The sequence below is a fragment of the Myxine glutinosa genome, chromosome 7, assembly GCF_964187855.1.
Source record: "Myxine glutinosa chromosome 7, kmMyxGlut1.1, whole genome shotgun sequence".
Classification (NCBI taxonomy): domain Eukaryota; kingdom Metazoa; phylum Chordata; class Myxini; order Myxiniformes; family Myxinidae; genus Myxine; species Myxine glutinosa.
The window spans coordinates 133,678,067-133,704,928 of record NC_136267.1 but is presented as its reverse complement, the minus strand read 5'-3'; the positions used below and the strand labels follow the sequence as shown (position 1 = coordinate 133,704,928).

The window sequence follows — 26,862 nt, the reverse complement described above, 5'->3', positions numbered from 1 at the left end:
ATCCACCAAACGAACACATACGCCAAACAAACACATGCGCCAAACTAAGACTTCCGCCAAACTAACACATACGCCAAACAAACACATGCGTCAAACTAAGACATGCGTCAAACTAAGACATCCGCCAAACTAACACATCCGCCAGGGTGAATTAAAACTTCAAGGTATAATTCTGAGCATAGGACAAGACTTGGTTTACAATGTCAGTGGTGGAAAACGCTGGACGCCCAAGCATGTAGGCTTATCATGTACATTACACCAAGCCACTAGATCAAAGGAGCTGGTGCAGCTCTTTCACAATGCTGGTCACATCATTGGCTATGACAATGTTCTACAGGTTGACACAGCTCAGGCAGAACATACCCTGAAATCCATGAACATTATAACAGCGGCAGTGACACCTCCAAATTTTGTACCAAATCGGTTTGTGCATTTCACATGTGACAACATAGATATCAATGACAGCAGTCTTGATGGGAAAGATAGCTTCCATGCCACCCAAATTGCAGAGTGGCAACGGGGTCCAGAATCGGATATGGGTTTCAAGAATTTAGGGCCATCGAAAAACACCACTCTAGAAGTGCCTGCAGTGATGGAAGAACTATTGCCTGCTGAAGTTATAGAAGGTGTCGTGGAACCAAAATCAACCAGAGACACAAAGAAGGAATGGTACAATGAATCATCAACAAATAAAGCAGCAGTATGTCGGTCAGAAGCAACTGATGTGGCATTTTTTTATTACCCGTCAAGAAGAGGACAATAAAATTGGCTGGACACATTTCAATCAGAAAATCAGTACGGTAGATCCAACCTTGACAACAGTTGGGTACATGCCTATTGTCCAAGCACCAGCCCATGAATTGGACACATTGAATACTGTGGTCGAACGGTGCAGACATGTGGCTCGTTGTCTTGGTCAAGAATATGTAGTGCTAACAGTGGACGAAGCTCTCTACTGTAAGCTGATGGAACTGAAATGGGCAAAGGATGAATACCAGACATTCTTGATCGTGCGGCTTGGAGGACTTCATACAGCAATGAATTTCCTCAAGGTTATAGGTAAGCATGTTCAGTCATCTGGACTGTTGGATTCATGGGTGGAAAGCAAACTCATTGGTCCTAGGGCTGCAGAACAAGTGATGGCAGGCAAGTCATATGCCAGGGGCATGAGAGTTCACAAAATCACCCTTCAGGTTCTCTGGAGGATCATCATGCCCAAGTTGCTGGATCAAATTGGCCATACCAACCCACAACTCAGGCAAGACATAACAGACAAAACTAGTGATGGAGACTTGGATTCTTTGATCTCGCTTCTCGAAACAGATGAGTTCAGGGATGCAATGACAGTGTACATAAACTCCATGGACAATGTAAACTGCCAGTTCTGGTGGAGTTACATGCAGATGGTACATACACTTCTCTTGTTCACCCGTGCCCAACGTGATGGAAATTGGGAAGTTCATTTGTATGCTTTCCAGTCTATGCTCCCACTGTTCATGCATTATGATCACACAAACTACGCACGATGGGGAACAATATATGTGAATGAAATGCACCAACTTCCACCAGAAGTGCTACATGAATTTCAAAATGGAAATTTTGTAGTGAAAAGATCAAAACGTAGGTTTAACCAGGTTGATCCAGACCAAAGCCAAGAATGGCTAAATGGGATGGGGAAAAAAGGAGGTGGCATCATTGGTATCACCAAGACCACGACCGCCTTAAGCAGGTGGGCCCTGTCTTACAACCTTAGATCCCACATGGACGAAGAGCCAATGCACAATGAATCCACAAAAGGAAGACAAAAACAGGACAGCCAAGATGAAGACAACCTGATGGCAGTATTGCTATCATTCACCATATTTGCGAATGAAGAGTCTCCAGTCTTGCAAAACATCGCAACAAAAGACCTGGCCACCCAAAAGATTGGAGATGATCTCCTGAATGCCAAAGAGAAAGGACAAACGCAACTCAACACCTTTGTCGAGGATAGGCTTCTGCCATGTGAGAAACGGAAGGTCAAATTTCGTGACCCTTTGCACAAGAATAAGCCATTGACATTTTCATCCCTCTTTGATGCAGAAGGCAATGCTCAAAATCAAGCAAAGACAAAGTATTAAAGGCAGACCGATCAATCCTGCAGCGGCTGATCATTGCCTATGAAGCAGGAAGGAAGGTCAATCTAGATGAAATTTTGTCCCATGAGCTCTTGCCAGTGCCGATTGCACTGGCAGAAATGAATGGTGACATTCGTACAGGATCCAAAGCCATTCTGTCTCAAGTTCTGACAGCAGAAACACCATGCCCACCGATGCTGGCCCCAGATGAGCTCGGTGGCAATGCAACCATTATTTTTGATGGACAAGCCTTGGTGATTGCCATTGGGAAGCCACACGGACTTTCTACATTTGGAGATCTGGCTGATGTCTTCAAAAACACTGTCCTTCAGATAGGATATTTGTTTGACCGCATTGATGTTGCATTCGACAGATATTATAAGGTGTCCATTAAATCCCGGACGAGGAAGAGGCGTGCCAAGGGCATCAGACCCATTCAAAGAGTCATTGACAGCCATTAGGTGCCCTTGCCAGCTGACTGGAGTAATTTCCTGGCCTTAGGGGAAAACAAGGCAGACCTGGCGCGATTTCTTTCTGAACATATGGTAAGGCATGATCAGCATGACAAAACCATCGTTGTGGCTGGCGGATTCACTGATGAAGAGAGGGTTGAATCAAACAACCCGGATGTGGACACATCCCTGCTTGAAGCATGAAGAGGCTGATACCCGTATTATTTTACATTGTGTTAAAAACAAAGCTGACAGAATAGTGGTTCAAGCCAGGGATATTGACATTCTGGTTCTTCTTCTGGCTCACTTCCCTCGAATGTCTTGCACAAAACTCTGGCTCAAAGCGGGCACAGCTAAGAAAAGAAAACATATACCTATTCACACAATAGCAGAACAGATGTCGTTTGGTCCGATTGTGCTGGAAACTATTCCAGCCTTCCATGCTTTGACTGGAAGTGATGTGACATCCTTCTTCTCGGGCCACAGCAAATCCACTGCATGGAAAGTCTTTACAGAGCATCACGGACTACTGCAAAATCTTGGAAATGGAGATCTTACAGAAGGAACTGATAAAGATGCGGAGCTGTTTGTCTGCAAAATGTACAAGATGCAACACGTTGACACAGTTGACAAGGCTCGACCAGTACTCTTCATTAAGTCCCGCGCTCCAGAGTCACTTCCCCCAACAAGTGATGCACTATTCTTCCATGTGAAACGTTCACATTATCAGGCATTAGTGTGGAGACAAGCACATCTGAACTACCCAGATCTGCCTCCACCCGAGTCCATGGGTTGGAAACAGAGCGAGGACAAACTGGTGCCCATTTTGATGTCATTTCCACCTGTACCCCAGTCGTGTCTGGAACGGATTTCCTGTAGCTGCAACACTGGCTGTATGAATTTATGGTGCAAGTGCAGAAAGTCTCGTCTGTTGTGTACATCACAATGCAAATGCAAGGATAACGACAACTGTCACAATGAGTAGAACTGTATATGAATGACTGTGTGACACAATTGCAGAAAATTCGATCATTTTCATATGAGACATTGGAGGGAGATGCACATTCTATCAGATAACATCACATGTACATTGTATTATATATGGCTAAATTTATTTGAATACATATAAAGTAGCATTATGTACTGCTTAAATGCTTGTACCTTATCTAATTCACTGTTTGTCATCATATGAATGTGCCTACAAATAGCCTCTCGTGTCGCCTTCATATTTCCTATATTGGCAACATACCGATTAACAATGTGGAAGGTATCTGGACAAGCTACGATCAATTGTCGTACACGTTTATTCACTCTGCCGATACAGGCCCGATTCACCTCAGCGCCATCCGAGCTCGGGCGTAGGGATACAATGCGGTCACGGTGTAGGGATAAAATGCAGTCATGGTGTAGGGATACAATGGTGAATATTTGCACTTCATACATGATATCCTCCCCTTTAAGTCCAAAATTAGCAAGGGCAATACATGCTAGATTTCAAGAATTGACATTTCAAAAGCAACATTTCCAAAACATGTGAAAATATGTGTGCAAACGGTTATGAGAATAATGAAAATACGTGAAAATAGTACATGTGTCACCGTGAAAAAAAAAACATCTTCAAAGATTCAACCGGTCGGGTGCTTTTCTCTCACGCATTGAGCGTCGTGGTGTACCAGTGGATACAGAGTCCGAGGTGATTCCTTTGGGTCGCAGTGTACCAGTGGATACAGAGTCCGAGGTGATTCCTTTGGGTCGCGGTGTACGAGTGGATACAGAGTCCGAGGTGATTCATTTTGGTCTCCATGAAGGTTGTAGTGTTACATATTTATGTGAATGTATGTGAATTACCATTCAGGTCTTTGCTTATCCGTGTGTAGTATATTAAGTTGTTGTGTAGTTGTTGTGGTTGGAGGGTCAGGAGCCCTTCTGAGGGAGTGGCCGGAAACGGAAGTGACCGGAAACGGAAGAGGAAAAGACACGAGGAAAAAAGGACGAGTATTATTCTTCCTCGCCCCGCTCCGACAAAAGGTGGGATCGACCTTGCGCTGCGTGAAAAAGCGGCGTTCCGAAGCCTGTCTGGCGAGAGGAATTACCGGGACGTGTACCTGCCCGGTGGAGACGTCAAGTTGACGTGGGGCCGTGCATCGACCCCGCGTCTGGCATCGTTCGCGGCACCGTCCAAACAGACGCGTGCGGGTCGCACGTTGGGGCCTAAAGCGCCTTGCAAGCGGCGTGGGGTTTGGCTTGCTCTACCGTATCCGCTTCGCGTGGCCACGAGGGGCTGCAGCCACGGTGCCTGGTACGATACCTGCCCGGTGGAAACACGTCCATCCGGGGTTCGTTCAACCGCCCGAGTGCGGCGACGGCGACCATCATCTTGGTCAGGAGGGGCCCAGAGACATTGTGCGGGACCGAGACCAAAAGGGTGTCGTGAGTACTCACCGGGACACACATGTATAAGATGGCCATCTTAATCATAGGGAATTGATTGTGAATTGGGAATTGGTGATGATTGTGTATTGTTGATTGCTTGGGGAAAATCTCCGTGGTTGTGTCATTGAAATTGTATGGTATCATTTCCATTGGAAATATATCCTTGAACATCAGTTGTCTCCTGGGTGAAATTCATATGGATTGCGTGGCGAAAGCGCATATATAGTACAGCTTGCTGGCGGAGTTCCTCTCACGGTCCGGGGGTCACCGAGACCAGGTATTCACCGAGGGGACCACGTAACAGAATTGGGGGCTCGTCCAAATTACGATTTGCGGTTTCGCAATTGGGTCTACGTCCGGGATTTAAAATTGTATAAAATAATAAAATAATAATATTTTTTATTAATTAAAATTTATTAATTAATTATTAATTGGTAAATTTTTTTTTGAGAAATTGGGGTAAAGTCTTGGGTGAAGGTTAACAGGTGTTAACGCTAGGCACCATGGCGTTTGTGGCACAGAACTTTGGGGTAACCCCGAGTGAGGCACAGTTCCGAGCGTTGCTAAAGTCGGACCTCTTGAAATTGGCCAAACATTTTAACTTGGAGGTCCGAACTAATTTGAGGAAGGCAGAGTTGCAGGCCACGGTGATACAATCTATGGTGGGATTAGGAACATGGGACGAGTTAGCCTGGGAGTGGCTACCCGAAGAACCAGAAGACGTTGAGCTCCAGAAACTGGAGTTGCAATTACGGAGCCAGGAACGGATTAAAGAAGAAGAAAGGAAAGCAGAAAAGGAAAGAGCAGAAGAAGAAAGGAAAGCAGAAAAGGAAAGAGCAGAAGAAGAAAGGAAAGCAGAAGAGAGGAGAGAAGAGAAGCAAGCAGAGGAAAGGAGAGTGGAACGAGAACTCCAGGAAAGGTTAAAAGAAGAAGAAAGGAAAGCAGAAAAGGAAAGAGCAAAAGAAAAAAGGAAAGCAGAAGCGAGGAGAGAAGAGAAACAAGCAGAGGAAAGGAGAGTGGAACGAGAACTCCAGGAAAGGTTAGCAGAAGAAGAAAGGAAAGCAGAAAAGGAAAGAGCAGAAGAAGAAAGGAAAGCAGAAGCGAGGAGAGAAGAGAAACAAGCAGAGGAAAGGAGAGTGGAACGAGAACTCCAGGAAAGGTTAGAAGGGAGAAAAGCAGAGGAGAGGAGAGCTGCAAGGGACCTCGAAGCAGAGGAGAGAAAAGCGGAAAGGGAATTAAAGGAACGTGACATGGAGCTTCAGCAAGAAATCAAATTCAAGGAGCTGGAGTTAATGAGAGAACGGGGAGAGGCACCACCCTTGCTGACGGGGTCGACACCTAACCAGAAAACCTGGGATGTGGGCAGACATGTGAGGCTGGTTCCACCGTTCAGTGAAAAAGAAGTCGCGAAATTTTTCCCACACTTTGAGAAAGTGGCTCGACAATTAAACTGGCCGGAGGAGGCCTGGACCATACTCGTGCAAAGTGTGCTGGTGGGGAAAGCTCAGGAAATTTATTCGGCGCTACCAATGGACCAATGTGCAGATTATGAGGTACTGAAGAAGCACATCCTCAAGGCCTATGAGTTGGTTCCGGAAGCTTACAGGCAAAAATTCAGGAATGCCAGGAAGAGGGAGAGTGAGACCCATGTGGAGTTTGCCAGAGTGAAAGAAAACATGTTTGATCGGTGGTGTGAGTCAAAAGGAGTCGGGAAAGACTTCGAGACATTGCGGGACTTGATCCTGGTGGAGGAATTCCAGCAGTGTGTCCACGAGGACATCAAAGTGTACCTGCAGGAAAAGAAGGTACCAAAGTTGTGGGACGCAGCCACCATGGCAGATGATTATGCCTTAACCCACCGAATAGGGGTCCACGAACCTAACTCCTCGCCTAGATCTCCGCAGGGGAGGTGGGGAACAGCAGGTGCGGAGAACGACCATACATGGCGGCGGCCTCGAGATGATTATGGGGACAACTATGATACCCCACCGGTTCGAAATCAGAGGGATGCGGGCCCAAGACAAACTTATAGTTCGGGGGGCCCGAGGCAGACCCCGAGTTTTTCCTCCGGGCCTACTTGCGCGTTTTGCAAGAAACCTGGACACTTGATGTCCAGTTGTTACCTCATGAAAAGGGACAACCCAGAGCGGAGTCCGACTATTACAACTCCGAATGCGATGGCTAGCGTAAGAAATCGCCATCAAAAGGGTTACCAACCATTTATTTCAGAGGGGTTTGTGTCACTGGATGGAGCCTCGACTAACCGGAGACCGGTTAGGATATTGAGGGACACAGGGGCCCATCAATCTTTAATGCTTGAAGGCATTTTGCCATGGTCCGAGGAGACGGCAACGGGGGATAGTGTTCGTTTACAGGGGATCGGGGGCGGTGTTAGTGCTCCCCTTCAGGTCATCCAGTTGGAGTCCGATTTGGTGTCAGGACCGGTCACCGTCGGTTTACAAGCCACGCTTCCTGTAGAGGGTGTATCTGTGGTTATCGGGAATGATTTGGCCGGGGGTCAAGTTTATGGTAACCTGAGGGTTGGTAAAGAGCCCAGCAGGGAAAATAACACCACACCAGCTCGGGAGGGCGACCAAAGTGCCAAGTTATTTGTAGGGGGACTGGACTTCAAAACAGAGGAAGAAGTTCTGACCTCTGTCTTCAACAGATATGGGCCGCTGGTGGAAGTGCGGTTGGTAAGAGACTGGGAAACGCAACAGTCAAGAGGGTTCGGCTTTGTCACGTTTGCCAGCACAAAAGACGCCAGAGAGGCAGAGAAGAATTGGAATGGCAAGGATTTGGAGGGTCGGACCATAACAGTAGGGAAGGCATTTCGTAGGCGTCGAGAGGTCTACAGGAGAGGACAACTGGGCGGTAGTTTTGGTAGTGGCCGAGAAGGAGACCGCTATTCATGGGACTACAGGGACCAGTGGTCCCACCCTAATTATTAGGGAAGTTCTGAGAAGTTGAAGCACTGAAGGCGGCGGAGCCGCCGAGCCAAGATTCCTACACGAATTAACCGTGAACGCCGTTCCTAAAGGCGTCCATGTATGGAACTTTCATGCACGGACTAACCGTGAACTCCACGTTCCTCAAGGCGCCCATGTAGAGAACTTTCCTGCACGGACTAACCGTGAACTCCGCGTTCCTAAAGGCATCCATGTAGTGAATACTCGGCTTGGCCTCCCGGAAAAAGTGCTATCGAGTTGCTTAACTTTGGATCTTTGATCAACCCCTTAACCTTCATTCCCAAGAAACTGACGGTCAAAGTCAGAGGGTCGTGAGATGGAGTTTGATTTGGCAGGGACAATGTCGTTGTTGGTACTTAGTCCAGAGGGAGTAATCTGGAGGGGTTGTGGTGAAATTTTGGTTGCTTTATTTTTAAGTGATAACTGTGCCCGGGGGGAACGGATAATATGGGGGGGGTTGAGTTATCTGGTTTGTTTCTCCAAATTGGCCGGCAAAGAAAGTTTTCGCTGGGTTCAAACTTTCTTTCTTGAAGGGGGGGAGTGTTACATATTTCTGTGAATGTATGTGAATTACCATTCAGGTCTTTGCTTATCCGTGTGTAGTATATTAAGTTGTTGTGTAGTTGTTGTGGTTGGAGGGTCAGGAGCCCTTCTGAGGGAGTGGCCGGAAACGGAAGTGACCGGAAACGGAAGAGGAAAAGACACGAGGAAAAAAGGACGAGTATTATTCTTCCTCGCCCCGCTCCGACAAAAGGTGGGATCGACCTTGCGCTGCGTGAAAAAGCGGCGTTCCGAAGCCTGTCTGGCGAGAGGAATTACCGGGACGTGTACCTGCCCGGTGGAGACGTCAAGTTGACGTGGGGCCGTGCATCGACCCCGCATCTGGCATCGTTCGCGGCACTGTCCAAACAGACGCGTGCGGGTCGCACGTTGGGGCCTAACGCGCCTTGCAAGCGGCGTGGGGTTTGGCTTGCTCTACCGTATCCGCTTCGCGTGGCCACGAGGGGCTGCAGCCACGGTGCCTGGTACGATACCTGCCCGGTGGAAACACGTCCACCCGGGGTTCGTTCAACCGCCCGAGTGCGGCGACGGCGACCATCATCTTGGTCAGGAGGAGCCCAGAGACATTGTGCGGGACCGAGACCAAAAGGGTGTCGTGAGTACTCACCGGGACACACATGTATAAGATGGCCATCTTAATCATAGGGAATTGATTGTGAATTGGGAATTGGTGATGATTGTGTATTGTTGATTGCTCGGGGAAAATCTCCGTGGTTGTGTCATTGAAATTGTATGGTATCATTTCCATTGGAAATATATCCTTGAACATCAGTTGTCTCCTGGGTGAAATTCATATGGATTGCGTGGCGAAAGCGCATATATAGTACAGCTTGCTGGCGGAGTTCCTCTCACGGTCCGGGGGTCACCGAGACCAGGTATTCACCGAGGGGACCACGTAACAGTAGCGTTCGCAGAGGTTTTCGGGGCATCCGAGCCGGCTGGAGCGTCACGACGATCGTGGTGGGTCGAACTGTTGGTGGGTCGAACTGTTGTCCTGACTGTGACGATGCTGCAGGCTCCATCGACTCACAGTGATGGTAGGTTATGTGGTCCTGATGTCGACGAATTTCGCGGCCGTCCTGCAGGCGAATCACACAGGACAGTGGACCTGGCTTCTCGATGATGTCCCCCGGTAGCCACGTAGCACCTGCACCAAAATTTCGGGCAAACACTGGATCTCCAATGTTGATACATCGACTGTTGGACGTCTTATCGTGCACCAACTTTTGATTAAGCTGGCTCTGATAAACATTTGATGATATGTCTGGTTTGAGATTGTCAAGTGTCGATCTCACGTGTCGTTTCATCAATAACTCAGACGGAGCTGCACCGGTTGTTGATTGTGGCGTGATGCGGTATTTGAACAGGAGACGAGAAAGCTTTGTTTCCAGGGTTCCCTCCTGAAGTTTCTGCAATCCGGATTTGATGATTCCCACGGATCGTTCGGCCAAGCCATTTGAAGCCTGGTGATGTGGGCTGACAAACTTATGTTTGATGCCGTTCCGACGTGTGAACTCGGAACTGGAAAAACACGAACCGTTATCACAAACCGTTAATGTCACTCACGATCATCCTGGGCAGACCATGGGTGGCGAAACACCATCTGAGTCTTTCGATGACAATGGCTGACGTAGTACCACGCGTCACATAGGCATCAATCCATTTTGTGTGCGCGTCCGTAATTATTAGAATCATGCTGCCGTTAATAGGCCCGGCATAATCGAGATGTAGGCGATGCCACGGTTCGCTGGGCCATTCCCAGGGATGCAGTGGCGCTTTCGCAGGTGTATTCCGGGTGCTCTGGCAGGGGTAACAATGTCGAACATGATGTTCGATATCAGCATCAAGATTCGGCCACCACACATAGTTTCTGACGATTGACTTCATCTTCACAATCCCGGGGTGACAGTCATGGATTTCATCCATGACCCTGGAACGCAGATTTTTCGGGATCACGACACAACATCCCCAGAGTAGGCAACCATTTTCCACGCTGAGTTCGTTTTTACGTGCTTTAAAAGCCGCAAAATCTGGGTCACCCTCAAGTAGCAAATGCCATCCAAGCTGTACAGCCTGGACAGTTCTGGACAGAATGGGGTCTCGTCAAGTATGAGTGCGGATCTGGCCGGAATCGACAGCACAATCTTCCAGATGATCCATGAGTGCGATAATGGATCCTGGTGTAGGCGAATCATCAACGGATTCTGGAAGGGGTAACCGACTCATGGCATCTGCATTTGTGATAGACGAACCAGGCTTATAACATATGGTGTAGTCATAAGCAGCGAGAAACAGGGACCAGCGGATGATCCTGGGCGGTAGTGTGTCAGATGTCGCCTTAGTTGGACCAAACAGACTGATCAGCGGCTTGTGATCAGTGCGAATCGTGAAATGATGTCCAAGAAGGTCCTGGCGAAATTTGCTGACGCCGAAAACGATTCCCAATCCTTCTTTGTCAAGTTGGGAATAGTTCTTTTCTGCCGGGGACAACGTTCTGGATGCAAATGCAACCGGTCTTTCCGTACCATCAGGCATCACATGTGATAATCCACTCCCCACTCCATACCGACAGGCATCGCATGTCAGCACAAGATCCTTCTCTGGATCAAAATGAACGAGAACATTGGACGATTTGAGCAGATCCTTAGAGGTCTGGAATGCTGATTGTTCAGTGGATCCCCAGCTCCAGGAGCCTCCTTTCCTCAAAAGCCGATAAAGGGGGCCCAAACCGTCGGTCACATTCGGGATGTAACGACCATAGAACTGAAGCAAACCGAGGTATGACTTCAATTCGGTCATGTCTCGTGGAGCAGGAGCATCCTTGATAGCTCGGACTTTCTCATCTGTCGGGTGTAGACCCTCGGCATCAATCGTATGACCCAGGTACGTGACTGATGGCACCATAAACTTGCACTTGTCTCGACGCAAACATAGGCCGGAGTCCGAAATCTTCTTCAGAACTCTCTCCAGGTTTTGTAGATGTTCCGCGTCCGTACGACCAGTAACCAGAATATCATCCTGGTAACAAACAACATTGCGTTCGGCGGCAAACAAACTGTCCATGACACGCTGATAAATTCCAGGTGCAGATTTCACTCCAAAACTAAGTCGGTGGTACCTGTACAACCCACGATGCGTGTTGATGGTAAGATACTGTTTCGAATTCTCGTCCAAGCGGAGCTGTAGATAGGCGGATTTGAGATCGAGTTTCGTAAAAGTCTTGCCTCCCGTGAGACGAGCATAGAGGTCTTTGATCCTCGGGATTGGATATTTATCCAAGGAAGAACACTTGTTCACGGTCATTTTATAATCTCCACATATGTGGATGGACTGGTCCGATTTTATGACCGGAACGATGGGCGCCGCCCATTCGGCATACTGGATTTCCTCGATGATGCCCAGATTTTCAAGATGATCCAGTTCCTTGTCAATCCGCTCATGCAGGGCGAAAGGGACTGGGCGAGCTCTGCAAAATATAGGATTGGCATCCCGGTCAACCCTGAGTTTAGCCGTATGTCCTTTCAAGGTTCCAAGCTCATCCTTGAAGACATCCGGGTACGTATCCAGCACATTTTTGAGTGTGTATGCTGCAGTAGGAGAAACATTGGCTGCCCGGAGTTGATGAATGCTTTTCCACTTCAGTCAAATTATGCTCAACCAGTTCCTGCCGAGTAAGGAAGGGCCCTTTCCAGGAATGACGATCAGGGGTAGGTGAAACTCACGGTTATCGTAGCCCACCATGACGTCACATGTACCGCAGGGAACAATCTTCTCACCTGTATAGGTGGAGAGTCCATAGGTAGTAGGTTGCAGATGGGGTCGGTCAGCATCACTCCACAGATTTGTGAAAACAGCATGGCTGATGAGCGAGACGGCCACACCAGTGTCGACTTCCATTTGCAATGGTCGATTGTTGACGACAACATTGACGAGAAGAGGGTCCCGCCTATGGTGAGAATCAATATGAAGCAGGTCATACGATTCTGGGTTGTTCGAAACAGAGCTCACCTGGTCAAGCTCAGGTTCCTCCGAACCGATAAACTGATGAATCTTGTCAGCAGCTTTTCCTTTTCCCGATTTGCGAGTGATGCAGGCTGGAGCAATATGGCCAGTTTTCGAACAGAAATGGCAGGTGGCATCTTTGAACTGACACGTCTCCGGATGGTGCTTTCCGTTGCACCGAAAACATTTGTTGTGGGTTTGAGACTGCACTGGCTTCTGACGAGGAGCCTTGTTCCAACGTTTTGGCTGAACATTATCCAACCGATTCACAGCAGGGCTGGTACCAGACGAGCGAGTGGCACCGATGCTTGTAGCGTTGCATTCAGCACTTTCCATGGAAATGGCGGTGTCTCTGGCATTTTGGAATGTCAGTCTTCTCTCCGCAAGCAGGCGTCTACGAGTGCGGTCATCGGACATGCCAACCACCAGCAAATCACGGAGCATGTCATCAATCGTGTCCCCAAACTCACACAGATGTGTCGGTTTTTTGAGGTGTGCAATGAAGTCTGCGATCGACTGACCTTGCTGCTGTCTGCACATGTAAAACTTAAACCGACACAGGATGACTGAAGGAGATGGATTGCAATGTTCCTTCAAAGCGGCCTTGAGCTCTGCATACGTGAGCTCCTGGATTGTCCGAGGCCGAATCAGGTTTTTAACAAGTGTGAATGTCTCACCTCCGCAAACGGACAGGAAGACGGCCTTCATCCGGGCTTCGGTCGCGATGCCGTTCGCCTCGAAGTAAAAAGACAACCGCTCAGAATACGTGTCAAAATTCCCCTCATAAGGGTCGAATTCATCGATATGGCCGAAAGAAGTCATGGTCTAGATGTTTATCCTCGTCGCCATGTAAAGTATCTCGACAAACTGCGATCAATTGTCGTACGCGTTTATTCACTCTGCCGATACAGGCCCAATTCACCTCAGCGCCATCCGAGCTCGGGCGTAGGGATAGAATGCGGTCACGGTGTAGGGATACAGTGCGGTCACGGTGGAGGGATACAACGGTGAATATTTGCACTTCATACATGACACAATGACAGCCATCTTGAAATTCAATATGGACACCATCAACCTATGTTAAGAAATTAATAACAGTATTTTGCATATTTGAGAATAATTTTGTACATAATGATGCTTTTGAAATGAGGAGAGTACGCAACTTTGTATTTAATTTGGAGAGGTATTTTAAAAATACAGTAAAATTGAATCTTTGGCAGCCATTTTGTTTTCGGCCATTTTTGAAGCTTTTGCCTTCATTTGAGAGGGTGACAGATAGCAAAAATGGACTCAGCACACCCAAATTATGATTAAAAAAGTGGTCTGTCAACTTTTTCCCAAAAATGCTTCTCGGATTTTATAGAAGCACATTTATCAGATTTCCGACCAGTCTTCATCTCACATCTCACTATGTATTAGGAACAAGATGGAGCTTCTTTGTACCCACGTAGCTCGCCGTGATCGTATAGTGGTTAGTACTCTGCGTTGTGGCCGCAGCAACCTCGGTTCGAATCCGAGTCATGGCATCGCGGTTACAATGACATGGCAGTGGGTTATATTTTACCACGATAACCCTCATGTATTAACGAAACCGTTTTATTTTGTCTTTTTTCTCTGGCACGAAAGCACGGCTTCATTTTACAACGAGCGTGACATTGTGCGCATGCGCAGTGCCCGCGAGATGGGTTGCGTGGGCTCGAGTTTACGTCACACACCACAAAGGATTCATGGCTCATGTCCATCGCCTGGATTGCTGTGAGAAACTGAAATATGATGTCCTGACCTGTACTCTACAACGACAAGAGAAATGCTTACATTTTTGAAGGCGATTTGTAAACGTCATTTAAAGCTGTGATAAAGAAACGTCTCAAAGAGCCGAACGTCAAAGAAACGTGCGTGAGGCCTTCGCAATATAGAAATCACAAAAGGGATGTGTATGCAAACTCTTCCATTTACCTTCAACAACGAAGAAAAGGAAATAAATGAAAATTCATAAAATGAATTAGCAAGAGATCTTTCATTTGTCAATCACTAAATGAGCTTTCCTTCTGCTTCTTCGTGTTTGTTACTTGGTTAACAAAAAAAAAAAATTTGACAAGTTTGTTGATCAATCCGCAGGTTTGTGTGTGTGTGTTTGTGTGTCTGTCCACTTATACTTGCCTACAGGTCACAATTTTAAACCGATCTTCACGAAACTTCACCAAATGGTAGAGCTCGTGGTCCGACAAAATCCTATATGTATTTGAGGTCAATAGGTCAAAAGGTGCACATAACCCAAAAGGTCAACCACTTTTTTCATATTTCTAAAATCCTCAATTTTCATCCGATTGACTGGAAATTTGAATAGGATTTTCATATCGGCTAACTAAATTCAACCACCAACTATTTTTGAGATCAGCATCGGTCACAAGGTCAACATAGGCCAAAGGTCAGCCACCTTTTTCATATTTCAAAAATCCTCAATTTTCATCCGATTGACTGGAAATCTGAATGGGAATTTCATATAAGTGAACTGAATTCAACCACAAACTATTTTCGAGATCAACAGAGGCCAAAAGGTCAACACAGGCCTAAGGTCAACAACTTTCTTCAAATTTCTAAAATCCTCAATTTTCATTCGATTAACTTAAAATTTGAAAACGATTTGCATATCCGGTAACTGAATTCAACCATCAATTATTTTGAGGTCAAACGGATGCTCTACGGAGTGCCATTCAGCTTTGTTCTCTTTTGCCAAGTGTCGCTCTATGAGTGATTTTTCATTTATTTATTTATCTTCTGGTGATTATGCTTACATTTTTACAGTGATAAGTTTAGGGAAGAGTTTGCACATGTGTTATGTAAAGGACAAAGACTTTGGGAGACATCATTGTACTTTATTCTGAATTTTTTTTTTATCCCTCCGCTGGCGAAGTCACCGGAGCCATTATGTTTTTGAATTGTCCATTCGTCCATCCGTCCATGATAAGTTTTCGTTACTGCGATAACTTAAGACTGGCAAAAGGGATCTAAGTCAAACCTGGAGCAAGTATGTATAATGATGCAAGATGAACATATTAGACTATGGGGTCAAGAGGTCAAATGTTGTTAGGTCAAAGGTCAAAGGTCCCATTTGGTAAAAATTATGTTACTGAGCTAATTTGTGAATCAGTGATGGGATTGTGACCAAACTTGGTATAATTATATATTATGATGCAAAGATGAACTGATTAGATTTTGGGTTCCGGAGGTCAAAGGTCAGAAGTCATGTCAGGTGAAAATGTGATCTTTGAGAACAGCTTAAGGGATTTTAATCAAGCTTGGTACAAGTATGTAAAAACCTCCATCACTCCGTCCATCCATGATCGATTATTTGTTACGGTACTAAAAGGTCAAGGATCAGAGGTCACATTGAAACTTCTGTTAATGTAATACCATTGGCTATGAGATTCGAACTCAATTTAGGTTCATGTACAATGATACATATGTGCAGATTAGATGTTGAGGTCAAATTGCCTTGAGGTTTTAGGTCAAAACTAGAGTAAGCAAAGACTCAATGTGCGTGGAGGCATATCGATCTCGTTGAATATTCTTCTTTATTTTTGGACTCTGATTTCCTTTTTGGAATTGTTGTATTTGTCCTGTCTCTTTTCTCAATTGTTCTCTCTGTCTTTCAAGTTTTTGCTTCTTTGTTGTTTTCTTTTTACTTTTTCTTGAATGAACAGAACTGCTGCGAAACATAGAGTATTGATTTCTTCCAAGGGGATGATGTTGGTATTGAAGGAGCTGTGCTCCTACGCGAGTCGAAAGGATTGACGCGACTAAAGACGGGAATTCGTCCGAGTTTCTTTATTGAGCAAAACCAAAACTCGGGAACTCTGAAAAGCCCGTTTATCGGGCAGCAATATATATATGCAATCAAACACGTCATGCCGGAGCGTTTGCCCGGGAAAGGCGAGACTGGGCGTGCCCAGGCGGCCTGGGCGAGCCCGGGAAAGGCGAGTCTGGGCATGCCCGGGAAAGGCGAGACTGGGCGTCCCCGGGCGGCCTGGGCGAGCCCGGGAAAGGCGAGTCTGGGCATGCCCGGGAAAGGTGAGACCGGGCGTGCCCGGGCGGCCTGGGCGAGCCCGGGAAAGGCGAGTCTGGGCATGCCCGGGAAAGGCGAGACCAGGCGTGCCTGGGCGAGCCCGGGAAAGGCGAGTCCGGGCATGCCCGGGAAAGGCGCATCTGGGCATGTCCGGGCGGCCTGGGCGAGCCCGGTACAGTGATCGCTCCCTGGTTGCGTCTTCGGCAGGTGTAAGGCGATTGTGTATGCTCAGCGGCAACCGCTACAGTATCATTTTTCTGATCGCTTGGGTGGTTCTCTCTATTAACATTTTCTTTGTTTGTTGTTTTGTATTCTATATATACTGTAGTTTTGGCCTTTCCCCAAATGGTATCATTCACATACCTCCGATTAGGCCAAAAAAACCAAAAACATGTTTAGCGTCCTGCCTTTTTGAAAAAAAGGAGGAGGAGCCACCTTTTTTTTTTCTTTTTCTTTTTTCAAAATGGCCGCCAGGCTCATTTTTCCCAAGATGGTCGCCTGCTTTTTTGTTTCTTTAGATTTGAAATACATGTAGAATGTTTGGGTCTTAACGACTTTGCTTGCCGTTCGGATCGAAACACAAAGGAAAACCATGATGAACACAAGTAAAATAATGGAGTGGATAGCAAAAGTGGATCAAATTTATCGAGAAAGTCTGTCTCGAAATCAGAGCATGTAGAAACTACAGCACGCTAGCACGCTAGCGCTAGCGCTAACATGCTATAGTATAGCTAGTGGGGCGGCTTAGCCCAAATATGCAAAAGAATTGTGCATTTTGTGATACAAGCACCAAATTTGGCACACTAGTAGACTATCATATTATGAAAAGATCTGGATATTGGGCCATCTCAGATTCAGAGATTTGATTTTTGCAAGATTTGCAGATTTGCAAGCTGAGATTGCAACGCCAGGGACGGCCGACTCCTTCCTGCGAGCTGCCCACGTCACCCCGCACAAGAAGAGCTCATCAAATCACTGCAGCGGCACTGCACATCCTGCAACACCGTGCGTATGAACGCCACTGTATGACATATGCTGATGATGCAGAAGACCTGCCTGAGTTCGAAGACTGGTGTCACCAGAGAGGAGAAGACATTCCCAACTTTCAGTACTGGGCAACTGTGCTGGAACTAGAGATGTTGGTACTGGTCTACGTGCGTTCTCTGCGGCAGGCTTCATTCACGACGTACCTTGATGCCCTGACGGAACTGGTCCCATGGTTCCATGCCTTAGACCACACACACTATGCCAGGTGGGTCCCTGTTCACCTGAGGGACATGGTTGCACTCCCAATGAAGCACCCAGATGTAGCCAGAGAATTCAGGGCTGGCAACTTCACTGTACAGAAGACGAAGAAGGTGTTCTCTTCGATCCCAATCGAATCGAAATCTTGCAAAAATCAAATCTCTGAATCTGAGATGGCCCAATATCCAGATCTTTTCATAATATGATAGTCTACTAGTGTACCAAATTTGGTGCTTGTAAGTTGTATCACAAAATGCACAACAGGTTTGCTATGCTGCTACACTAAGCACGCTCACACGTTTTGCTAGTCTACAACAACCAGCCGCATATTACTGCCGGACCTGTATGTACGTGTATCACAGACGGGATTATTTTGTGTGAGCGGCCATGAAACAATTATGATGGAGGCTATCAAATCCAGAGAGTGAGAAAATTGATTGCTCGCTATCAGTCGAACGATGTTTAAAAAGAAAAAAAAAAAAAAAAAAAGGAGGCGGCCTCTAAAAAGGAAGCGGGTGGGGACGCTAAACATGAATATTTTTTTGTTTGTCCTTATGTTTGCCAGCTCTTCTTCCAGGTTGTTTTGTTTTTTGTTCTTCGTCATCGTCATCTTTCTCCTGTCCTCTATTCTGTTGATTTTCGTATGTGTGTGTGTGTGTGTGTGTGTGTGTGTGTGTGTGTGTGTGTGTGTGTGTGTGTGTGTGTGTGTGTGTGTGTGTGTGTGTGTGTGTGACTGTGTGTGTCTCGTTGGTTGTTATCTCCATTTGCGGGTTTCAGGAGGTGGAACTGAGTCCTCCCAGTACCCAAAGTATCCACCTCCGCTTCGTTAAGGGATAACGGTTCATGGACCAAGCTGTTCAACTTTTTCAGAGTTTTATTCCGAGGGCTCTTTTCAGGATCGTCACCGAACCCCGGATTGCCTCCAGTTGTAGTTCATTTGTCGTAATATTCCCGGGGATGGTTTTCAAAATCTCAGTGAGGTTCTTCTTCATCATTCCCGTTGCTCCCATTATCACTGGCACAATTTTGATGCTCTTCAGCTTCCAAGATCTCTTGACGTCATATTTGAGGTCCTGGTGTGTGTGTGTGTGTGTGTGTGTGTGTGTGTGTGTGTGTGTGTGTGTGTGTGTGTGTGTGTGTGTGTGTGTGTGTGTGTGTGTTAGAATTGTGAGGAACATAATAGTAAGGGAAACATATGAAAATGTGTTAACTAAATTGTTACCAAAAAATTTCTTCACCAATATGTTTGTAAAGGTGTGTAATAACATGTGTTAAAATGTGGAAGGTCAACTCCCGTGGGAAACCCAGAAAAAAAGCTGTTGAATTCGGGTACCGAAAAATTATTTTCGAGAATTTTTATTTTTTTAAATCGGCCCTTAAGTAACTTATGAGGGGTCAAATAAGGGTTTTTCATGATTCTGAGTTGATTGTTAACATTTATATTTCACCACAGACACTCCTTTGTGGAAAAATAATTTCTAAATATATCTCATTTTCTACTTTGCAGGACATGGAGTCTAGCAATATGGATGAAGACGTTACTCCACCTGTGCTCAATTGCTTCATCTGTGCACGCTCGGATACACCAGCTGAAAGGCTCATACAGGCAACTCCAAAGGGATACTCAACTTTATTGAAACAAGCAGAAACTGTCGAAAATGTTACTGTTGTGGAACGTATGAAGGAGGCTCAAAAGGAAGGAAAACTGAGGTACCACCAGAAGTGTAAAAATGATCTGTACAACAACTTTGTTGCAACCACCAAGAAGTCAGCTCAAGCATCAAAGGCAGAGAAAGAGTCATCAAAGTTGAAGAGAAGACGCACTACTTGTGGTTCACTACTTCATCAAGCCGCACTACTTCATCAACTGGCTGCAGTTCTAGAAGATCACAGTCAGTTGACCTCCTGTATAAGGATGTATGCATTCTTTGCAACCAACCAGCCCAGCTCTACAAAAATAATCCAGCACAAGCTAGAAAGAAATACAGAGTGCCAGATAATTTGACTGCAGATACACTGAAGGCAAGCTTGCTGAAGACAGCACGGAGTCGCGGGGATGACTGGGGCAACTGGGGTTTTGACAAGGCAATCCGTGTTCACCTCCTCATCGATGCAGCCATCTATCAACACATCATGAAATTTGCCTTCACTGAGGAGGAGTGTGGTGACATGAAGACCTTCATGGAGAAGGTGGCTGATGGGAAGATGGGAGCCAGACACTCAGACCCAGTAGTGCCAGTTTTTGAGCAAAGGTTTGAAGAAACCTTCGAACGACTCGCAAAAGGAAGAAGAACACCTGCACTCTGGGTGGAGTACCACCACATGGTAGATGTGATCAAGGTCTTTATCAGAACCGAGCGACTTGCAGACCACAATGGGCATCTGTCCTGCATTGTTACCAAGATGCTTCACATCTTTGCTGCTGCAGGCCATCATCAGTATGCCAAGGGCGCACGGCTGTACTGTCAACTCATGAAGGAACTAGAAACTTTGCCTGCTTACAAAGACACCTTAGAACGTCTCACTGCCCACGGGAACCACGTTGTCCGTTACTCAAGTCATGAGTGGTCCGGCACATGGTGTGACATTTGCATTGAGCAGACATTAATGAAGGCAGCCAAGTCACAAGGTGGACTGAGCAGAGGAAGAATGAGAAACAGTTTTTCTGGCCACAAATGCTGGGTGCTCATCCTCAGTCACCTGTCTGATGTCAACCGGCGGATGGAGGAGGACGTCAGTAAACATGTTCCAGTCCACAGAGACCTTGCCAAGACACAGATGAAGCGAGATGCAGAGGCAGTTGAACTTGTCCTAAAATGGTTTGAGGAGATCAAGCCATTCGACAACGATAGAGACAAGGAGTTGCTCGTATCTTTCTCAACAGGATTCACAAGCACTGGAGATGACGCAGTCAATGCTGAGAGAGCAGCTGAAGTTGGGATGGAGATGCAGATCAAGCTGGATGGACAGTCAGTGACGTCGACCATGGATGTCAAGTCAAAGATAAAAGCCCTGTCATCACTAAGAAAATTTCCCTTGGTCAACGAGAAAAAGATTCACCTTGACTCACTAAAGTTGTTCAACCGACTGATCATTTTCGCCCAGCGGGATATGACAGTTGAGACAAGCTTACAGTATGAGCTGACTCCCTTCCCATTGTCCCTGTTCAGCAACAAAGATCAGAAGATGAACAAGGCAAACAAGGCAGACTTTTCAAATACAAGCCTGAAGGCGTTAACTGATCCACTTGACTTGACTAACCAACCCTGCTGCACCCTCGTAATTGATGGCGGATGGCTTGTCTACATGGTGAAGTGGGAACAACGTCAGACCTGGCAGGAGATCGCCAACAGTTACCTGAGCTACGTGCAGTATCTGGGCCACTGCTCCCAGAAGATCATTGTGGTCTTTGATGGCAACAGCAGATCACCAAAAGATCACGACCACATCCGGTGTACCAAGAATTCCTGCTGTAATCTCCAGATTCGACCGGATATGTCCAACTGGACCCCAAGAGCAAAGTTTCTGGACAACACTCAAAACAAGAGTGAGCTCATCCACCTTCTCTCTTCAACCTTCCGAAAACATCACATCACTGTGGAGCAGTGTGACAATGATGCTGACACTTCAATTGTGAGAGAGGCATTGGCTGCTGCTTCAGATGGCTCTGTTGAGGTCAGTACCATTTGTGTCTTCAGTTAGTATAACTATTGGATGGAGCCCGGGGGGAGATGGGGTAATTTAAAAAGAAGAGAATTCACACTGTTGAAAAGTTAAATCTGTTCTTGAACGGTTCATTATGCTTTGTACATGTTGTTATATTTTCAGGTGCGGGCAGAAGATGCAGACGTGCTGGTAATGCTGGTGCACCATAGCTCAGACAGCCACCATCCACTCTTCTTAACCACATCAAACGGCTCTTATGACGTCCGAAAGATCAAAGAATCTCTCTCCGAAACACAGAAGAGCTACCTGCTCTTCTGTCACGCCTTCACGGGGTGTGATACGGTTTCTGCAATCGTTGGTCATGGGAAAAACAACTCTATTTGCCAGGTAATAATGATAATACTACTATTACGTCGGCAAATAATACTAATACTACTAATAATAATAATTATAATCATTGTCATCATCTATCTATAATTCCAGTAATCTCTGTGTGTATGTCTGTGTGTATGTCTGTGTGTCTGTGACCGCTGTTTCTCGACAACCACGGGTCCGATATACTTTAAACTTGCCAGGTATATTGCTGGGGACCTGAGGATGTGCCTTTTCAAGGTTTCATATTAATCGGAGAAGTAGTTACCGAGCTATGTCCAAAAAACGATTCAACCAATCAGAGAGCAGCGAGCTATCACGTGTGCCGAACGTGCCGAACAGACTCTGCCTCGGACGGCACATTTGAGAGTGTATTCATTTATTTCACGTTGGCAAACTATGTTGGCGTTAAACTATGTTTTAAAACTAATTAAAACTAATTTGCGATTCTTTCGCTTTCCTGCGCGTTTGTGCACGCTATGGCGATTTCTTTACCAAACTCCGCAAGCCGTTCGCTTTGGACCAAACCATTTCATGTAAATAGAGGGGGGGGATTGTCACCGTACTCGCAAGCCGTTCGCTTTGGACCAAACCATTTCATGTAAATAGAGGGGGGGGGGGGGATTGTCACCGTACTCGCAAGCCGTTCGCTTTGGACCAAACCATTTCATGTAAATAGAGGGGGGGGATTGTCACCGTACTCGCAAGCCGTTCGCTTTGGCTTTGCGAATGGACCAAACCATTTCATGTAAATAGAGGGGGGGGATATAATTTTAGATATATATATAGTACGGGCATGCCCTAGTAGTATAAATGTTAAAAATAATAATAATTTTATTTCTGTTTTACATTATACTTTACTTGACATAGACCTGGTGCTTTTTTTTAGGTTTTGCGAAGGGGACGCGGCTGAGTACATCGACATCTTCCTTGACACAGAAGCCACCAAGGAAACAGTGATTCAGGCTGGTACTGCGATTTTCAAGTACATTTACCATGGACGAGATACTACATTGGGTGAAATTCGGTACAACATGTTCTCAAGGAAGGCAGCGGCAGGAGTGATCAAACCAGAGACTCTACCTCCAACAGAGGGTGCAGCTGCACAACATTCACTCCGTGCCTACCTGCAGACCCGGGACTGGATCCTTCTACAGAGCATGTCTCTGAACCCCAGTGACTATGGATGGACAATAGGTGTGCATGGGTATGAGCCAGTTCCAACACTGGACCCCACGGCTCCTGAGGAGCTATTGCAGTTCACGAGCTGTAATTGTCATGGAGATTGCAGCAACCGGCGATGCAGCTGCAAGAAGAATGGGGTCACGTGCATCTCGGCCTGTGGAGTCTGTAATGGCATTACATGCAGAAACTGCAGTCATGATGTTGTTGAGTCTGAAGAAGACATAGACAATGACTGTTGAAACTTCTGACATTGTGAATGAGAAATAACTCTTGAGTATTATATATGTATGTGAAATAAAAGCTACTTTGTGTGTAAATGTAAAAGTTAAAATATAAATTTAACAATCAACTCAGAATCATGAAAAACCCTTATTTGACCCCTCATAAGTTACTTAAGGGCCGATTTAAAAAAATAAAAATTCTCGAAAATAATTTTTCGGTACCCGAATTCAACAGCTTTTTTTCTGGGTTTCCCATGGGAGTTGAACTTCAACATTTTAACACATGTTATTACACACCTTTACAAACATATTGGTGAAGAAATTTTTTGGTAACAATTTAGTTAACAGATTTGTGAAATATCTCATAAAATGCCCTTACTATAAAGAAAAAAAGCTATGTGTGTGATGATTGACAATTCTGTTGGTGAGGCTTCGCCCGCTGTTTTGTCATTCTGCTTTGGTGGAAAATCCATTATACTGTTTCTTATACAGTATATCTACATGTTTGTTTTATATTTATTTGGTTCTTATGTATTTAATTGATTGTTAAGTATTTGTGAAAACTACATTTCAAACTATAAAATGATGAAACGAAACAAAATGAAAAGTTAAGCAGACCCCAGCTGAACTAGCCTCCATGGGGATTAACCATTCTCATAGGATTTTTTTTTTGGTATACAAAGTCGAGGCTCGTGTAAGAGCTAACACATAAAAACACATAAAGACATAAACAGAAACACACATGAAACATATAATAAAGGGAGCGGAAGACAAGAGGGGGAGAGAGAGAGGAAAGCACAACAACAGTCGAGAACAGGGACATCAGGAGATCTGTGGAAGAGAGAGGGCTGGGGTAGGGTATACGGTATAAAACAAATGGACACTACAAGGACTTTCAGGGAAAAAACGGAATTTGAAAAACGTGGATTTGGGGTGTATTAACGGGGGTATAAAAGATTAAGATTTGGATGGGGGATCCCTGATGAGGGGAGGCATAAGAGATGGTGGTGAACAGCTGTTTTGAAGACCTGGTGGGAGGAGAGGGATTGAAGAGAGTGTGGGAGTTTGTTCCACAGGCGGGAGAAAAGAGAAATGAGAGAGTGAAGGTTCCTCGACAACGTAATGCTGAAGTTCCCTCCACCACCCAAAGTTGGATGGAGATTATGTTTTCACCCCCTGTCTGTCTGTTTGTCTGTGTGTCTGTCTGCTTGTTTGCAAACAAGATATCTCAAAAAGTTGTGGACGGATTTGGACGAAATATGGTGGATAGGGTTGGGTATGTGACAAGGACTAAATGATTATAATTTGGTGAAGATCCTGAACCACATCTGCATCTGAGAATTTTGAAGTGATTCTTCACCATTGAGAGATAGGGCGAAAAACCATATGTATACACAAAGAATTAAGTTAAGCACCCCCCCCGTTTTTTTACAACCTCGCACATTACAAGTTTGTTGTCGTCAAAACAGTGTAATATACCCATGATATTGCTATATTTTCTGGAGAAGTGATATTATGGTCACATAAAAACATAACAATCATGCCGTTTTCAATATTTTATTCTGAATAATTTAAGGTGAAATTTTTTGGGAATTTTAGGCATATTTTCACCTCAATTTAAGTATGGAGCTATAGGTCCATCACGGACAGTGTGGATGACGTTTATGTTTTCTAACGTACAGTCATTGTTCTGAGAAGACCTCTAGCGATCTTTGCGTCAATAACGTGTGTAGGACCCACGTGATCGGATCACTGACTCAACCAATCACTTTTTTTCACTTTGATCACTCAATTTCATCAATGGATAATTGCTAATGTCATACCAATCATTATTTGATCTCACATACCTTAGAATATATGCCAATGTATACATATACACAAAGAATATATATTAGGGGGTGCTTACCTTAATTCGTTGTGTAGGGGTGCTTAACTTAATTCTTTGTGTATATCAGGATATTTAAAAAAAAGTTGTGGACAAGTTATGACTAAACTTGGTGGACGAGTTGGGTAAGTGACAGGAACAAGCCGATTAGATTTTGGTTAAGGTCCGGATCCAGATATGACCTATCAGTGGTACAAAACGTAACCTGTTCAGCCTGGCAGAGGTATGTTCGCTACTGAGGGTTGTTCTAGTTAACTCAGATGTCCTGCCTGTAGGAGGTGTCAATTCTGGTTTAATCAATGGGGAACACTTATCTGAATGCAAAGTGAGTAAATGTCGGATTTGCAATTGCAAAACTTATCGTATATTTGTCACAAACAATATAATTAATTATACAGTAACGGCGAGATCTTACAAGTTAAAACAAGAAGAAAAAGACAAAAAATGTCATCGCCCCCACCGTGGTTTTAGTAATTCTGCTGTACGGAGGTAATGCTGTCAGTTGGCCATCTTTGGTCAGATTACAAAACAAAATCGTCTGCACATGTATACTCATGTATTGACTTTGTGGCAAGTTTGAACAAAATCGGTCCATGCATGTCGAGAAATGGTTGGGGAAACGTTTAAGTAACAAAATGGCTGCCAGTCGGCCATCTTGGATCTGATTTCAAAAGAAAACGACGAGCATATGTAAGCCGGCATTTAGTAGCTGTGAGCCAAGTTTTAACAACATCTGTAAATGCTTGTCCAAGAAATGGTTGAGGACGTGTTCAACATCGGGTTTTTTACAACTAAAATGGCTGCCATTTGGCCATCTTTGATCGCATCACAAAACAAAATGAAGTGCATATGTGCACCGTTACGTGTTGGCTTTGTGCCCAGTATGAACAAAATCCGTCAATACATCTCTGAGATATGGTTGCAGACGCACGGGCGAGACACAATCCATAAGCCCCCGTTTCGGACTAAGTCCAACGGGGGCTAATAAATAAAATAATGAATTACATGTAAAACTTCAAACATAGTTTACTTATTGACATGAAGCAAATTGACATGTGATGCAATATGTTGGTGAAACAATGCAGAGATGAAATGTAAGAAAGAGTGCACACAGGAGCGGTATGAAAAACTACAGGTTGTCCACTACTCACTTGTCACTTATGGATGGATATATTCAGTGTTCAGTTTGTGGAAGAGATAAGAGGAAATGGCCGAAAAAGTATCGGATGGCAGATAAAACAATCACACAATTATGTCGTCGAGAACTTTTATGGATTCAAGAAGAATTGCTTACCCTTAGGATTAAAATTAAATGAAATAATTAATGGTACATACATACAACATAATGGACAAAACATAATCGCCTCTGTTTTTAACACCTTACCACGAGACTTTCAGAGACACACAGTTCCGGTACATAATTATGGACATAAACATCCAGGTACACACACCCCCACAACAAATCGTTAAATTAAGGATTAGATCTTAGCAACTCACTTAGCAAACCCTGGTGTATGGGCTAGCGGCTAGGGTGCCGGCTTCGGATTTCTAGTGATTCCTAGGTTCGAATCCCGGTCGATCGCTGAATTAACGCCAGGGGGGTTCAGTCAGCCTGTCATTCAGTCAGCCTGTCATCCCTCCGAGGTCGGCTAATTGAGTACCAGTTCACTGGTAATTCCCTGCTTGTC

The 26,862-nt window shown here is 45.3% G+C and overlaps 1 protein-coding gene and 1 non-coding gene across 2 annotated transcripts; both read left to right on the top strand.

Moving 5' to 3' along the window:
- The first annotated feature begins 13,988 nt into the window (after window positions 1-13,988).
- Window positions 13,989-14,060, top strand: TRNAH-GUG (transfer RNA histidin (anticodon GUG)). The gene has a single exon. It is a non-coding gene; the product is annotated as a tRNA-His (tRNA).
- A 6,837-nt stretch (window positions 14,061-20,897) lies between these two features.
- LOC144892835 (uncharacterized) lies at window positions 20,898-23,372 on the top strand. The gene is made up of 3 exons (XM_078781162.1): window positions 20,898-21,520; window positions 21,674-21,898; window positions 22,773-23,372. Exons 1-3 carry the CDS (start codon window positions 20,957-20,959, stop codon window positions 22,794-22,796), a joined length of 813 nt encoding a protein of 270 aa, XP_078637288.1. The 5' UTR covers window positions 20,898-20,956; the 3' UTR covers window positions 22,797-23,372.
- The last annotated feature ends 3,490 nt before the right edge of the window (window positions 23,373-26,862 follow it).